Source organism: Oryx dammah, unplaced genomic scaffold (genome assembly GCF_014754425.2).
Source record: "Oryx dammah isolate SB20612 unplaced genomic scaffold, SCBI_Odam_1.1 HiC_scaffold_5, whole genome shotgun sequence".
In the NCBI taxonomy this organism is placed as follows: Eukaryota; Metazoa; Chordata; class Mammalia; order Artiodactyla; family Bovidae; genus Oryx; species Oryx dammah.
The window spans coordinates 99,443,210-99,459,256 of NW_024070189.1; the positions used below are offsets into that span (position 1 = coordinate 99,443,210).

A 16,047-nucleotide genomic window follows, 5' to 3' on the forward strand; every position below is an offset into this window, starting at 1 on the left:
GATGGGAATACCAGACCACCTGGCCTGCCTCTTGAGAAACCTATATGCAGGTCAGGAAGCTACAGTTAGAACTGGACATGGAACAACAGACTGGTTCCAAATAGGGAAAGGAGTACGTCAAGGCTGTGTATTGTCGCCCTGCTTATTTAACTTCTATACAGAGTACCTCATGAGAAACACTGGGCTGGAAGAAACACAAGCTGGAATCAAGATTGCCAGGAGAAATATCAATAACCTCAGACATGCAGATGACACCACCCTTATGGCAGAAAGTGAAGAGGAACTAAAAAGCCTCTTGATGAAAGTGAAAGAGGAGAGTGAAAAAGTTGGCTTAAAGCTCAACATTCAGAAAACGAAGATCATGGCATCTAGTCCCATCACTTCATGGGAAATAGATGGGGAAACAGTGGAAACAGTGTCAGACTTATTTGGGGGGGTTCCAAAATCACTGCACATGATGATTGCAGCCATGAAATTAAAAGACACTTACTCCTTGGAAGGAAAGTTATGACCAACCTAGATGGCATATTCAAAAGCAGAGACATTACTTTGCCAACTAAAGTCCATCTAGTCAAGGCTATTGTTTTTCCAGTAGTCATGTATGGATGTGAGAGTTGGACTATGAAGAAAGCTGAGCGCCAAAGAATTGATGCTTTTGAACTGTGGTGTTGGAGAAGACTCTTGAGGGTCCCTTGGACTGCAAGGAGATCCAACCAGTCCATCCTAAAGGAGATCAGTCCGGGGTGTTCTTTGGAGGGAATGATGCGGAAGCTGAAACTCCAGTACTTTGGCCACCTCATGTGAAGAGTTGACTCATTGGAAAATACTCTGATGCTGGGAGGGATTGGGGGCAGGAGGAAAACGGGACGACAGAGGATGAGATGGCTGGATGGCATCACCGACTCGATGGACGTGAGTTTGAATGAACTCCGGGAGTTGGTGATGGACAGGGAGGCCTGGCGTGCTGCGATTCATGGGGTCGCAAAGAGTCGGACACGACTGAGCGACTGAACTCAACTGAACTGAACTGATGGGTAACTATTCAATATCTTTAATAACCTATAATAGAAAAGAATGTGCAATTATATATGTATGTATAACTGAATTGTTTTGCTGTATACCTGAAACTAACACAATATAATAAATCAGATATACTTCAATTTTTAAAAAGCTGAATCTTGCAAACAGAATGTTTAGTAAATGAAACCAGACAAAGGAGAGTATATTGCATGAGTCCACTCATATAAATTTCCAAAGACAAGTAAATTTCATCTATAATGTTTATATTAAAAGAATGTTTGGGGAAGGCAAGGGAAGAGTGATGACAAGAAAAGAAGCAGAAGAAAGTCCAGGGACAGAGAGATTGGGTCATTCTTTTCCTTGATCATGTCCTGATTGCATGGTTGTGTTCAGTGTGAAAATTCATTGAGTTACACACATGACCTATCCCTTTTTCTGCATGTAGCTTATTCTTCAATTAAAAGTTTTTAAAAAGAAAACCAGAAATGAGTGTTCCATATGCACCAACACAGAAAGATGACTCAGACATATAATTAAATGAACAAAGCAGTAACAGAACAATTTGGTAGAATGAGTCAACATACACAACAGCTTCTAATGGGTAAGTCATGCAGAAATGGAGATTTGGCGGAAAACTGTCTGGTCTTGTGCCTCAATTATCTCAAAACAAAAAGAAGAACTGGAGGAATGTGAATGTTCCAGTTTTTTTAAATTTTGTTACTATGGTCAAATACACAAAATGTAAAATCTGCTATTTTAACCATGTTTAGGTGTCCAGCTTAGCAGTATTAAGCACATTCATATTGTTGTGCAACCATCGCTACCATCCATCTACAGAACTTTGTCAGCTTCCCAGACTGAAACTCTGCATACATTAAACACTAACTCCACATTCCTCCTCCTCCAGTGCCTGGTACCCACCATGCTACATTTTTTCTCTAAGAATGTCAATATGCTAGGCACCTCATATAAATGGAATCAAAGGACAATACCTGTCCTTTTGTGTCTGGCTTATTTCATTTAGCATAATGTCCTTTAAGCTCATCTGTGTCGTACCATGTGTCAGAATCTCCCTCCTTTTCAAGGCTGAATAATATTCCATTGTATGGACACACCACTTTTTTATCCTTTCATCCATCACTGGCCATTTGGGTTGTTTCCACCTTTGGGCTATTGTAAATAATACTATTATGAACACTGGTGTGCAAATATCTGTTCAAGTTCCTGTTTTCAATTCTTCTTTTTTTCATTTAAATTTATTTAATTGGAGGCTAATTACTTTGCAATATTGTATTGGGAACACGTGTACACCTGTTTTCAATTCTTTTGTGTATATACCCAGAAGTAGAATTGCTGGATCAAATGATAATTCTAAGTTTAATTTTTGGGAGAGCCATCATACTGTTTTCCATGGTAACTACAGCATTTGGAGAGAATGTTCCAGCTTTGCTGAACAATTTCAGTATTGTTATTTGAATATTTGAATATTGTTATTTGAATATTCCAATCCTAGGTACAAGCTCAAGAGAAATGAAAACATACACCTACACAAAAACTTGCATGAAAATGTTTATAGCAGCATAATTCGTAACAGTCAAAAAGTGGAAACAACCCAAATACCCATTAATGGACAGATGAAGAAAATTAAGTGCATCCATAGAGTGGAATATTACTCAGCCATGAAAAGGAGTGAATACTGATACCTGCTTCAACATAGATGAACCTTAGAAACACTATGCTGCCCGGGGGAAATAGACTAATAGGACACAGAGAGAGACACACAGTGACAGCCCCTGAGAGAAAGGGACGGAAATAGGCACTTAGAAGCAGAGAGAGAGAGTGACGGTATCCCCACAGAGCAAGACATTATGAGTGAGAACCTACTCTATAGCACAGGGAGCTCTACTCAGTGCTCTGTGGTGACCTAAAGCGGAAGGAAATCCAAGAAAGAAGGGATATATGTGTATACATGTGGCTGACTCACTTTGCTAGACAGTAGAAATTACCATAACACTGTAAAGCAACTATATGCAAATAAAAAATAATTAAAAAAAAAAAAAGAAATTTGGACTTCCCTGGTGGTACAGTAGATGAGAATCTACCTACCAATGCAGGGGACACAGATTCTATCACTAGTCCAGGAAGATCCCACATGCCACAGGGCAACTAAGCACATACATCACAGCTACAGAGCCCACATGCCTAGAGCCTGTGCTCTGCAGCAGGAAAAGCCTCCACAATGAGAAGCCGCAGCGCGGCAAAGAAGAGCAGCCCCTGCTCACTGCCTAGAGAAAACCCACTCACAGTAACAAAGACCCAGCCAAGAATTAAAAAAAAAACTTATAAAAAGAAATCCTTTACTCTAAGATCCTATAGGACATAAAGGTACTCTTTTTACTTTCTTCTACAAATTCTAAAGTTTTGTTGTTGTTTAGGTGCTCACTCATGTCCAACTGTTTGCAGCCCCATGGACTGCAGCATACCAGACTTCCTTGTCCTTCACCGTTTCTCAGAGCTTGCTCACACTCATGTTCACTGAGTCAGTGGTACCATCCAACCATCTCATCCTCTGTCATCCTCTTCTCCTGCCTTCAATCTTTCCCAGCATCACCGTCTTTTCCACTGAATTGGCTCTTCACAGCAGGTGATCAAAGTATTGGAGCTCAACTTAGTATCTGTCCTTCCAGTGAATATTCAGGGTTGATTGCCTTTAGGATGGACTGGTTGGATCTCCTTGCAGTCCAAGGGACTCTCAAGAGTCTTCTCCAATACCACAGTTCGAAAGCATCAATTCTTCAGTGCTCAGCCTTCTTTATGGTCCAATTCTCACATCCATACATGACTATGGGAAAAAGCATAGCTTTATAAGCCCCTTTGTCAGAAAAATGATGTCTCTTTTTTAATACGCTGTCTAGGTTTGTCATCCAAGTTCTAAAGTTTTGGCTTTTTAATATTTGTCTTTTCACAGCCCTTTAAACTTTGTTGATAGCAACAAAAAGTAGAGAAATGTCTTCCTAGGCCTGTAATGTAGGAGTCTGGGGAAGGGGGAAATTCAGGACAATCACTAAAGGGCACAAAATTTCTCTTTGAGATGATGGGAATGTCCCAAATTTTACTGTGGTGATAGTCACACAACTCTGTAAATATAGTAAAAAAACATTTAATTGTACACTTTAAATGGGTGAATTGTATGGATATATACACTATGTGAATTACATTTTATCACAGCTGTTAACATAAAATAGGGTTTTATGCCAAATGAAATGTCAGACAGGGAAAAGCATATACATATGACAGCCCTTATACATGGAATCTTAACAATACCACAATAAAAAAGACGCAGACTCACAGATTTAGAGAAAAAACTAATGATTACTAGTGGGGAGAAAGCGAAAGCCACTCAGCCGTGTCTGACTTTTTGCAACCCCATGGACTATACAGTCCATGGAATTCTCTAGGCCAGAATACTGGAGTGGGTAGCCTTTCCTTCTCCAGGGGATCTTCCCAACTCAGGGATGGAAGCCAGGTCTCCCGAACTGCAGGTGGATTCCTTACCAACTGAGCCACAAGGGAAGCCCAAGAATACTGGAATAGGTAGCCTATCCATTCTCCAGCCAATCTTCCTGACCCAGGAATCGAACTGGGATCTCCTGCATTGCAGGCAAATTCTTTACCAACTGAGCTATCAGGGAAGCTCCTAGTGGGGAGAGGAGGTGGGCAATATAGTGATGGGGAAGGAAAGTACAAACTATTGGGTGTAAGACAGACTACAAGAATATATTATAGGGCTTCCCTGGTGGTCCAGTGATTAAGAATCTCCCTGCCAATGCAGGAGATACAGTTTCTTCCCCTGGTCCACGAAGATCCCACATGCCACAGAGCAACTAAGCCTATGTGCTGCAACAGCTGAGGCTGTGTTCTAGAGCCCGAGAACCAGAGCTACTGAAGCCAAGGCTACAAGAAGCCCTCAGACCCACAACCAGAGAGTAGCCCCCATTCACCGCGACTACAGAAAAAGCCCATGCAACAACAAAGACCCAGTACAGCCAAAAATAAAAATTAATTAATTAAAAGAATGGATTGTACAACACGGGGAATATAGCCAATATTTTGTAATAACTATAAATGGAGAGTAACCTTTCAGTTCAGTTCAGTTCAGTTCAGTTCAGTTGCTCAGTCGTGTCCGACTCTTTGCAACCCCATGAATCATAGCACGCCAGGCCTCCCTGTCCATCACCATCTCCCGGAGTTCACTCAGACTCACATCCATCGAGTCCGTGATGCCATCCAGCCCTCTCATCCTTGGTCGTCCCCTTCTCCTCCTGCCCCCAATCCCTCCCAGCATCAGAGTCTTTTCCAATGAGTCAACGCTTTGCATGAGGTGGCCAAAGTACTGGAGCTTCAGCTTCTGCATCATTCCTTCCAAAGAAATCCCAGGGCTGATCTCCTTCAGAATGGACTGGTTGGATCTCCTTGCAGTCCAAAGGACTTTCAAGAGTCTTCTCCACCACCACAGTTCAAAAGCATCAATTCTTCAGTGCTCAGCCTTCTTCACAGTCCAACTCTCACATCCATACACGACCACAGGAAAAACCATAGCCTTGACTAGATGGACCTTTGTTGGCAAAGTAATGTCTCTGCTTTTGAATATGCTGTCTGGGTTGGTCATAACTTTTCTTCCAAGGAGTAAGCGTCTTTTAATTTCATGACTGCAGTCACCATCTGCAGTGATTTTGGAGCCCAAAAAAATAAAGTCTGACAGTTTCTACTGTTTCCCCATCTATTTCCCATGACGTGATGGGACCAGATGCCATGATCTTCGTTTTCTGAATGTTGAGCTTTAAGCCAACTTTTTCACTCTCCTCTTTCACTTTCATCAAGAGGTTTTTAGCTCCTCTTCACTTTCTGCCGTAAGAGTGGTGTCATCTGCATATCTGAGGTTATTGATATTTCTCCTGGCAATCTTGATTCCAGCTTGTGTTTCTTCCAGTCCAGCGTTTCTCATGATGTACTGTGCACAGAAGTTAAATAAGCAGGGTGACAATACACAGCCTTGACGTACTCCTTTTCCTATTTGGAACCAGTCTGTTGTTCCATGTCCAGTTCTAACTGTTGCTTCCTGACCTGCATACAGATTTCTCAAGAGGCAGGTTTAAATCGTATTTTTAATTTAATTTTTTAAATAAAAGTAAATTGAATTGAACTGAAAAGTGAAATAAAATTAAAGCTGAAAAAGGATAGAAGAGGAAGGACATAACAGAGCCAAACACCCATGGAACAATGATTTCAAAGCTTAACCGACACCCCCTGCCTAAGGAGGCTGAGGCAGAGCATCCAAATTAGCCAGGGCTTTGATGCCATCCCAACCACAAAGTACCCCCCAGATTCCAGCTCATCCAGCTTTCAAGTCCATCATTCCCATCATTACACCTCTTCCATCCCTTCCACATTTGACTGTGCAGATAATGCCAACTTCACATGTTTACTATCTCCTGCAGTCCTCAGCAGCCCTAAGAGATCATCACTGTTCCTCCCATGAAGCAACTGAGTCTCAGAGGTGACATGACTGCCCAACAACTCAATGGCACAATTGATATTAAAATTCAAGAGGATTTATTTATATTTTAAAACAAAACATTTAAATTTACATATTTTATTGAAAATATTTTAATTAATTAAAATTGCTGTTTATTTTTAACTAAATAAAAGAATACACTGTACAACAAGGGGAATATAGCCAATATTTTATAATAACTATAAATGGAAAGTAACCTTTAAAATCATATTTAAAAATAATTTTTTAATTAAAAGTAAATTGAATTGAATTTAAAAGTAAAATAAAATTAAAGCTGAAAAAGAATAGAGGAAGGAGGTCATGAGGAAGAGAAGAGAGAGACTGAATCAACTGTGAAGTGTCCATCCAGGGGGCTGGACCAAACCCTCTGGGGCTGGACCCTCTTGGATTTGAATACCAACTGTGCCAATTAGTGGTCGGGCAGTCATTTTACCTCTGAGTCTCAGTTGCGTCATGGGAGCAACAGCGCTGATTTCCTAGGACTGTTGAGGCCTGGAGGAGTTAAGAAACATGTGAAGCTGGCGTTATCTGCACGGTCAAATGTGGAAGGGATAGGAGAGGTGTAAGAATGACAATGATGAGCTGGAATCTGGGAGGTGCTTGGTGGTTGGGATGGCATCAAAGCCCTGGCTAATTTGGATGCTCTGCCTCAGCCTCCTTAGCCAGGGGGTGTCAGCGAAGCTTTGCCATCACTCATTCCATGGGCGTTTGGTTCTGTTTCCTCACTGAGGTTGTGTCAAGGGTGTGTCCCTCCTGTCATGAGGTTTCTTGAGCAACAGAAGCTTGCCGGCAATAAAGGCCCAGACAGCTGTGCTGCCCAGCTCATAGGCAGGCCTCTCAGGAGACACCTGAGAAGATCCCAGGCTGGCAGCCCTTTCTCCAAGGTCAGCACGTGCAGCCTGACCCCTCCTCAGTGCCCTGACGTGTTGGCAGCTAGGAGGGTGGTGAGAGAGCCTGAATTTGAGAAGCTACTTCCAGAGTCAGTAAGTGATATTAAATGTCTCTGTGTGTGTGTGTCTGTCTGTCTGTGTCCCTCTCTGTCTCTGTGTGTGTCTGTCTGTCTGTCTGTCTGTCTCTGTGTATGTATGTGAGTATGTGTCTGTCTGTCTACCTCTCTCTGTCTCTCCCCTCTCCTCCTTAGTCCCCTACTTCCTCCTCTCTCTTTTCCCTCTCCCTGCACGAGTGGATGCTCAGTCCAGTTTGGGAAGAACTGAAGGAATGTCCATCCAGTTACACATCCATGATTCTTTCTTTCTGTTGTTCATTTATTTGTTTACTGAACAAATTCTCCCTGACACCAGCTCTGTGCCCATTCCCACACTGGTGACCCTGCTGGAGACAGAGACAAAGAGGTCAGGCTATCAGTTCTAAAAATGGAGCTGCTCGTTCAGTCACTAGAATAAGAATCAAAAGCTGGAACGTAAGTGTAGACTGGCAGAGCTGTGGGAGCCCAGAGGAGGGAGAGGCAATTTCCAGTGGGTCAACAGGGATCCTAAAACCCACTTTGCAGTGCCATTGCTATAAAGCATCTATCGTTTCTAGGTCCTTTTCAGACAGGAAAACTGTCTCAGAGAGGAGAGTGAGATGCTCAAGGTCATACAGCTGGGAAGGGGCCACGGCAGGACTTAATTCTAGGTTAAGCTTCCTTCCACTTTCTCTCTCAAAGTTTTGAATTCCTCTTTCCTCACAGCACTGGCTCCAGTGTGTGTGTGTATGTGTAGTCCATGTGTGTTTCTAACAGATGGGTAGAGATTTAATGCTCATTTATAGAGCTCATTTATAGAGCATTGAATTATAGAGCTCTATCACAGACTAGAGCTACCTTAGGGCAGGGATCATGTCTGGCTTATACAGCGTATTCCCAGTGCCCAGCACATAACAGACACCCAGAAAATATTTGCTGGATAGGTAGATATATGGGTGATTGGGTGGAGAAGTAGACAGATAGAGAGATGAGTGAATGAACGAATGAATGGGCAGGTGTTGGATGGAATGATGAACGAATGAATGGATGGATCCGTGGAGGGATGGATAAACGAATGACCAGATGGATGAGTGGCTGGTGAGATGGATAGGATGGACAGATGTGTGAGTGGATGGATAAATGGTGGGGGAAGTCATAGCAGACCTGATGCCCCCAAGATTGGCAGAGCAGGGTCTTAACTAGTAAAAAGCACTCAAGATTGAGGACAAAATGTAACAAAAAGTAAAGAAATGGGGAAATGCCAAGACTATGGAAAAAGTCATTCTATCCAGAAAAAGAATCAGAGATGAGAATGAAGAACTTGGACAGATGTTCAGGCTCAAGGCAAAGGGAGGAAGGTGAATTGATCTATTCAGATTTAAAGACCTTCTGGGACAGTTTCAAAATTGTATTCCCCACTTTGATGACATTCTCATTTTATTTTTTTCTTCCAGTTTTATTGAGATACAATTGATATACAACACTGAATAAGTTTAGGGTGTACAGCATAATGATTTGATTTACATACACCATGAAGTGATTATCATGACAAGTTTCGTGAACATCCATCATCTCATATAGATACAGAATTAAAGAAATAGGAAAATGTTTTTCTTGTGATGAGAACTCAGATTTACTGTCTTAACTTTCATGTATAGCATACAGCAATGTTGATTATATTACCATCTTGTACACTACATCCCTAATACTTATTTATGTTATAACTAGCGAAGTTGTACGTTTTGACTTCCCTCATCCAATTCCCCTCCCCCCTCCACCTCTGATAACCACAAATCTAATGTCTTTTTTATTAATTTGTTTCTGAGAATAATTGACCTAACACACTGTTAGTTTCTGTTACACAGCACAGTAGTTTGGTATTTCTCCACATCTCAAACTGACTGCCACAATGTCTAATTACAATGTCACCATACAACGCTATCAATAGTTATTGACTATATTCCCCACACTGTACATTTCTTACCCATGACTCATTTACTTGGTAACTAGGGGTTTGTACCTCTTAATCTTCTTTACCTATTCCTCTCATCACCCCCATCCTCCTCCCCTCTGGAAACACACCTTTTTATTTTCTGTATCAATAGCTCTGCTTCTGTTTTGTTATGTTTCTTCATTTGCTTTGGGGTTTTTTTTTTTTCCTTTTTGATTCCACATATAAGTGAAATCATACAGCATTTGCCTTCCTCTGTCTGATTTTATTCACTTAGCATAATGCCCTCTAGGACCATCCATGTTGTCGCAAATGACGAGATTTCATTCTTTTTATGGCCGAATAATATTCCATCACTTATATAAGTATCTTCTTCATCCATTCATCTACATGAGCATGTAGATTGTTTCCATATCTTGGCATTTGTAAACAATGCTGTAATGAACATTGTCGTTATTGTTCAGTTGCCCAGTTATTCCAACTCTGCAAGCCCATGGATTGTAGCCCACCAGGCTCCTCTGTCCATGGGATTTCCCAGGCAAGAATACTGGAGTGGGTTGTCATTTCCTTCTCCAGAGGATCTTCCCTACTCACGGATCAAACCTGTGTCTCTTACATCTGCTGCAATGGCGGGCAGGTTCTTTACCATTGAGCCACCTGGGAAGCAGTGAATGAGAATCACCAGAGTATCACACTAGACAGGACACATTTCATGGACTGTCATCTCTTGCCCCAAGTCTCAACATGAACCAAGTCCCCACCACTGGGATCCTGTTCAGTCTCAAAAACACAAATAGACAACCTAGTCTGTCCCCTGAGCCCCTCTGTCTTCCTTTGGAGACCTTTAACCTATCTTCTCTTGTCCCTTTTCCCTTAGGAACAGACAAGGGTGGTGAGATTTGGACTCAGAATCGAAAGAGATGAGCAGTCCTCAGCCTTTGGAAGAGGTAGGCTGGGTGCGGGCTGGGGGAGAGAGGTGGGAGCATCTGGGGAGAGGGGAAGAGAGGAACTTAATGTTTGACACACTAGAGGGGGTGAAAAATCATGACGTGGATTCAGAACTCAGGTGCTTTGTGATCATTCAGTTGGAGAAAAAGACTTAGCAATGGAACTGAAGTTGTGGCAACTGGGAAAAGAAGGGGGCACCCTGGCTACCTTTGTCTCGATGATAAAATTCTTACAATTATGGTACTCAGTATCCTGCTTCTCTTTTTTTTTATAACTATTTACATATTTTTGGATGAACTGGGTCTTAATGGGAGCACAAAGGATCCTCACTGCAGCTGGAGGGCTTCTCTCCAGATGTGGCACACAGATTTATTGCCCTGTGGCATGTGGAATCTTAGTTCCTGGACCAGGAATCGAACCCGTGTCTCCTGCATTGGAAGCCAGATTCTTAACCACTGAACCACCAGAGAAGTCTCACACTGCCTTTCTTCTAAAACAAGAAATTTTGGCCCCAATATTCTTCCTCTGATAGGATGAGATAGAATCTCAGAATTAGCTTCATAAAGTCTGAGACCTCTGCAAGTGAGAAGGTAATGCTCAGAATACTCTTGGGAATGATGGAGAGAGAGACAAAGCTATCAAATGTGACAACTGGAAGAGACCCTCAAAATTCACCCCCCTTACACATATTCATTGTCTCTATTTGGAAGTGTGTCAATCACTCAGTCATGCCCAACTCTTTTCAACCCCATGGGCTGTAGCTTACCAGGTTCCTCTGTCCATTGAATTCTCCAGGCAAGAATACTGGAGTGGGTTGCCATTCCCTTCTCCAGGGGATCTTCCCAACCCAGGGATTGAACCCAAGTCTCCCATATTGCAGGCAGATTCTTTACCTATGAACCACCAGGGAAGACCCTATATTCGGAAACTGAGATTCAAATAGGAGCAGTGTTTCAATACCATTCTCCCAAATCATTCCACCCTCGCCCTCTCCCACAGAGTCCAAAAGACTGTTCTATACATCTGTGTCTCTTTTGCTGTCTCGCATACAGGGTTATCATTACCATCTTTCTAAATTCCATATATATGTGTTAGTATACTGTATTGGTGTTTTTCTTTCTGGCTTGCTTCACTCTGTATAATAGGCTCCAGTCTCATCCACCTCATTAGAACTGATTCAAATGTATTCTTTTTAATGGCTGAGTAATACTCCATTGTGTATATGTACCACAGCTTTCTTATCCATTCATCTGCTGATGGACATCTAGGTTGTTTCCATGTCCTGGCTATTATAAACAGTGCTGCGATGAACATTGGGGTACATGTGCCTGTTTCAATTCTGGTTTCCTAGGTGTGTATGCCCAACAGTATCATATGTGAAATGAATAGCCAGTCCAGGTTCGATGCATGATACTGGATGCTTGGGGCTGGTGCACTAAGACAACCCAGAGGGATGGTATGGGGAGGGAGGAGGGAGGGGGGTTCAGGATGGGGAACACGTGTATACCTGTGGCGGATTCATGATACTGTATGGCAAAATCAATACAACATTGTAAAGTAATTAACCTCCAATTAAAATAAATAAATTTATATTTTTTTAATTAAAAAAAATAGGAGCAGTGACTTACTCAAGTTCACACTGGACTCCAGTTTGAATTGCCAGATTTTTGGCAAATAAAAATAAAGGATGCCCACTCAAATTTTAATTTCACATCAATAACAAATAATCTTTCAGTGTAAATATACCCCATGCAATATTGAGGACATACTTATTCTTCAAAGTGTTAGTCGCTCAGTCATGTCCAACTCTTTGCGACCCCATGGACTGTAGCCTACCAGGCTCCTCTGTCCATGGGATTCTCCAAGCAAGAATACTGAAGTGGGTCGCCATTCCCTTCTCCAGGGGATCTTCCCAACCCTGAGATCAAACCTGGATCTCCCACATTGCAGGCAGATTCACCATCTGAGCCCTTTATTCTTTAAAGGGCTTTATTCTTTAAAACTTGGGAAGCCCTTTATTCTTTAAAACTTGGTTTTTTTTTCTTTTTTTTTTTTTCATTTGAATCTTGAGTATACCTTGGCAACCTGTATTCTACTCAGCAACCCTACCCCCAGGCATCTTTGGACCACATCTGCTTTGTCCTCCCCTTCCATACCCCTTTGATAATTTTTGTTGTCTCTTGGCCCAGGAGACATACGACATGTCGGGTGCCCGCCTGGCCCTGACACTGTGTGTCACCAAAGCCCGAGAAGGTTCCGAGGCAGATCTGGATGCCCTGGAGCGCATGTTCCAGCATCTGGGGTTTGAGAGCACCATGAAGAGAGACCCTACTGCCCAGGTATTGTGCTGCCAGCTCCAGCCTAGCAGGGGAGGGGTGGGGGCTGAAGGAGAAGGTGGATTCCAGGGTCACCCCTGAGTCCGGCCATTCCTCTCACTCCAGCAATTCCAGGAAGAGTTGGAAAAATTCCAACAGGCCATCGACGCCCGAGAAGACTTTGTCAGCTGTGCCTTCGTGGTTCTCATGGCACACGGATTAGAAGGGCGCCTCAAAGGGAAGGATGAGAGGATGGTCGAGCTGGAGGACCTCTTCCAGGCTCTGAACAACAAGAACTGCCGGGCCCTGAGAGCCAAGCCTAAGGTGTACATCGTGCAGGCTTGTCGAGGAGGTGGGGCCAAGAGCCAAGGACACAGAGCCCCTCCCTCCCAGATCCAAAACCCCTCCAAGCCTTGGGTTTCCCATCTGTCTTATGACCTTCTTTTTTCTTCTCCTTCTTTCTGATTTTGCCTTTTCCTTCTTGATTATTCAGAACAAAGGGACCCTGGTGAACCAGTCACTGGAGGGCATCTTATGTTGATCACAGAAGAAAGTCCTGAAACCATCCCAACGTACACAGACACCCTCCACGTCTTCTCCACCATAGAGGGTATGAGCTTCCAGCTGACCCAGTGTGGCCTGCTTCTCCACCTCACCTGCCACTCCTGACCCTTGAGACTCCCCTCCAGGACTCACCATTGTCCAAGGCATTTTGTAGCATATGCGGTGCAGGTGCACACACACACACACACACACACACACACACAGAGTCACCCACCCCCACTGAGCTCCCCTGAGCCCACTTATCTGGAATTCCCAGGGTACATTGCCTACAGACATGACCAGGAGGGCTCCTACTTCATCCAGACTCTGGTTGATGTGTTCATCAATAAGAGAGGACCCATCCTGGAGCTTCTGACAGAGGTGAGTTGGGAGAAGGTACCTTGGAACCCCCACCCAGCCTAATCAGGGAGCACACAGAATGGGCTGTATGTGCGTGCCCAGTCACTCGGTCATGTCCGATTCTTTGTGACCCCATAGACTATAGCCTGCAAGGCTCCTCTATCCATGGGATTTCCCAGGCAAGAATACTGGAGTGGGTTGCCATTTCCTCCTCCAGGGCATCTTCCTGACCCAGGATCAAGCCCACATCCTTTGTGCCTCCAGCAGTGGCAGGCATGTTCTTTACCAACTGCACCCCCTGGAAGCACAGCAGGCTCAGCCTCTTCCAAACCTTTCTGCATGTTCCCCTTCCCTTGCCTCCTGCTCCAAGGCAAACCTGGGTCCCAACACAGAAACTAGAACACCCATCTCCCAGAAGTGACTTTCCCTAAAGCAGGGAATTCCAAAGCTTACAGTATGTGAGATAATTTAGATGAAATATGGATAAATTTCTGTAAACAAGCCCCTTAGGTTTAACTCATTTTTGGACGTTCTGAGGGGTATGTGTTATTTTGGCAGATTAGAAAAAACATAACGAGAATGTGCAGCCAGTGATTCCACAGAAATTATGGTGTGAAAGAGTTAGTTGCTCAGTCGTACCCAACTCCTTGTGACCTCATGGACTGTAGCCCCCCAGGCTCCTCTGTCTGTGGAATTCTCCAGGCAAGAATACTGGAGTGGGTGGGCATTTCTTTCTCCAGGAGATCTTCCTGACACAGAGATGGAACCTGGCTCTCCTGCACTGAAGGCAGATTCTTTCCCTTCTGAGCCACCAGGAAAGCCCGATTATAGTGTAGGATGAGAGAGTAAAGGTCTCCCACTTTAGGATATGGAGACTCACCTGCCCTAACTTTCTCCCAATAAGCCCATTACCTGACTCCCCAAAATCCCAGCCCCAAGCTGACCATTCCTCTTGCTGCAGGTGACCCGGCGGATGGCAGAAGCAGAGATGGTTCAAGAAGGGGAACCAAAGAAAGTGAACCCTGAAATCCAAAGCACTCTTCGGAAACGACTCTACCTGCAGTAGAAGTAGAAAGGGTGGGGTGGGACTCTCTTTCAGTGCCCTCTCTGCCCCCACAGAGATTTAAAGGCAGCTCTCACCACTTCTCCAAAATCTTCTCTTCCCAAAGCTAAATGGTGCCCAGCTCTTCACCCTTCATGGAGGCCTTCCTTCAATCTATCCCCATCCTTCTTAGGGCAAACCAGCTAAAACTGAACACAAGGCATGGTGATGACATTAACATCACCTCCCTCAGGCTGGACTCTCCACCTCTATTAATACACCTAAAAGGACATTCAATTATCCCACTCTCTATTCCTGTGCTCTGGTGAAGCCCTCTTCTTTCTGCCATGAATCATACCCATACAAATGTAACCAGATAAAACTCAAGATTTTCCACTGATATACCATGCCCATTCATCACCTCCCATCCCAATCAAAACTTCACTGGCTCTGGAATTTCACGTGGAGTTATGACCTCCTCCTCCTGGCAATTGCATCCATTCCCATCTCCCAGAGATTTCCTCTCAACCTCTGGAAATTCAGCAAAGCAAGAGTTGTTCTCTCTCCAAGACCCCTCTTCTCTGGCCAACAAGCAGGTGCCTTGACGCCATCCACCTCATGGGTTCTCTCTGGTTAATTGAGCTGCTTCCTCCTTTTCTGAAGCCCTTCCTCCTGACTAATGCCACTCCATCCACTGCTCTGAATTCTGACATCTGTCTGAGACAATCCATCCATTTACCCATTCTCAGAGTTTTGACTCTTTTAAAAAAAATTTGTTTTTAATTGGAGGATAATTGCTTTACTATGTCGTGTTGCTTCTGCCATACAACAACGTGAATCAGCCATAAATATAATATATCCCCTCCCGCTTGAACCTCTCTCCCACCCCACCCCATCCCACTCATCCAGGTTGTCACAGAGCACTAGGATGAGCTCCTTGTGTCACACAGCAACTTCCCACTAGTCAACTTCCAACCACTCGAAATCATAGCGTGCTGGAGCTATGGAAAAACCCCTAGTGTTACCCTGTTACTTTTCAGAGAAGGTTATAGAGGACTAGAGAGGCTAAATCTTTCCTCAAATACCACACAGTAAGCCAGTGGCAGGGTCAAGGTCTGGCTTCCAGGCTAGCCCCACTTCCACTACCTGCTAAATCTTCCATTAGTGAGTGTGATTAGTCGCTCAGTCTGATCTGACTCTTTCTGACCCCATGGACTGTAATCCACAAGGCTCCTCTGTCCATGGCACTCTCCAGGCAAGAATACTGAAGAGGGTTGCCATGCCCTCCGCCAGGGGATCTTCCCAACCTTCAGATCTAACCCAAGTCTC

The 16,047-nt window shown here is 43.8% G+C and overlaps 1 protein-coding gene across 1 annotated transcript; it reads left to right on the plus strand.

The window, feature by feature from the left end:
* The first annotated feature begins 7,430 nt into the window (after positions 1-7,430).
* CASP14 (caspase 14) lies at positions 7,431-15,512 on the plus strand. The gene is made up of 7 exons (XM_040240981.1): positions 7,431-7,578; positions 10,388-10,457; positions 12,648-12,797; positions 12,900-13,125; positions 13,267-13,383; positions 13,594-13,697; positions 14,638-15,512. The coding sequence occupies exons 2-7, from the start codon at positions 10,431-10,433 to the stop codon at positions 14,740-14,742; spliced, it is 729 nt and encodes a 242-aa protein (XP_040096915.1). The 5' UTR covers positions 7,431-7,578; positions 10,388-10,430; the 3' UTR covers positions 14,743-15,512.
* The last annotated feature ends 535 nt before the right edge of the window (positions 15,513-16,047 follow it).

Coding starts and splice junctions, on each gene's coding strand:
- CASP14 (XM_040240981.1), top strand. CDS start 10,431: ATGAGCAGTCCTCAGCCTTTGGAAGAG. Junction 10,458..12,647: donor GTCCTCAGCCTTTGGAAGAG/GTAGGCTGGGTG, acceptor CTCTTGGCCCAG/GAGACATACGACATGTCGGG. Junction 13,126..13,266: donor CGTGCAGGCTTGTCGAGGAG/GTGGGGCCAAGA, acceptor TTGATTATTCAG/AACAAAGGGACCCTGGTGAA.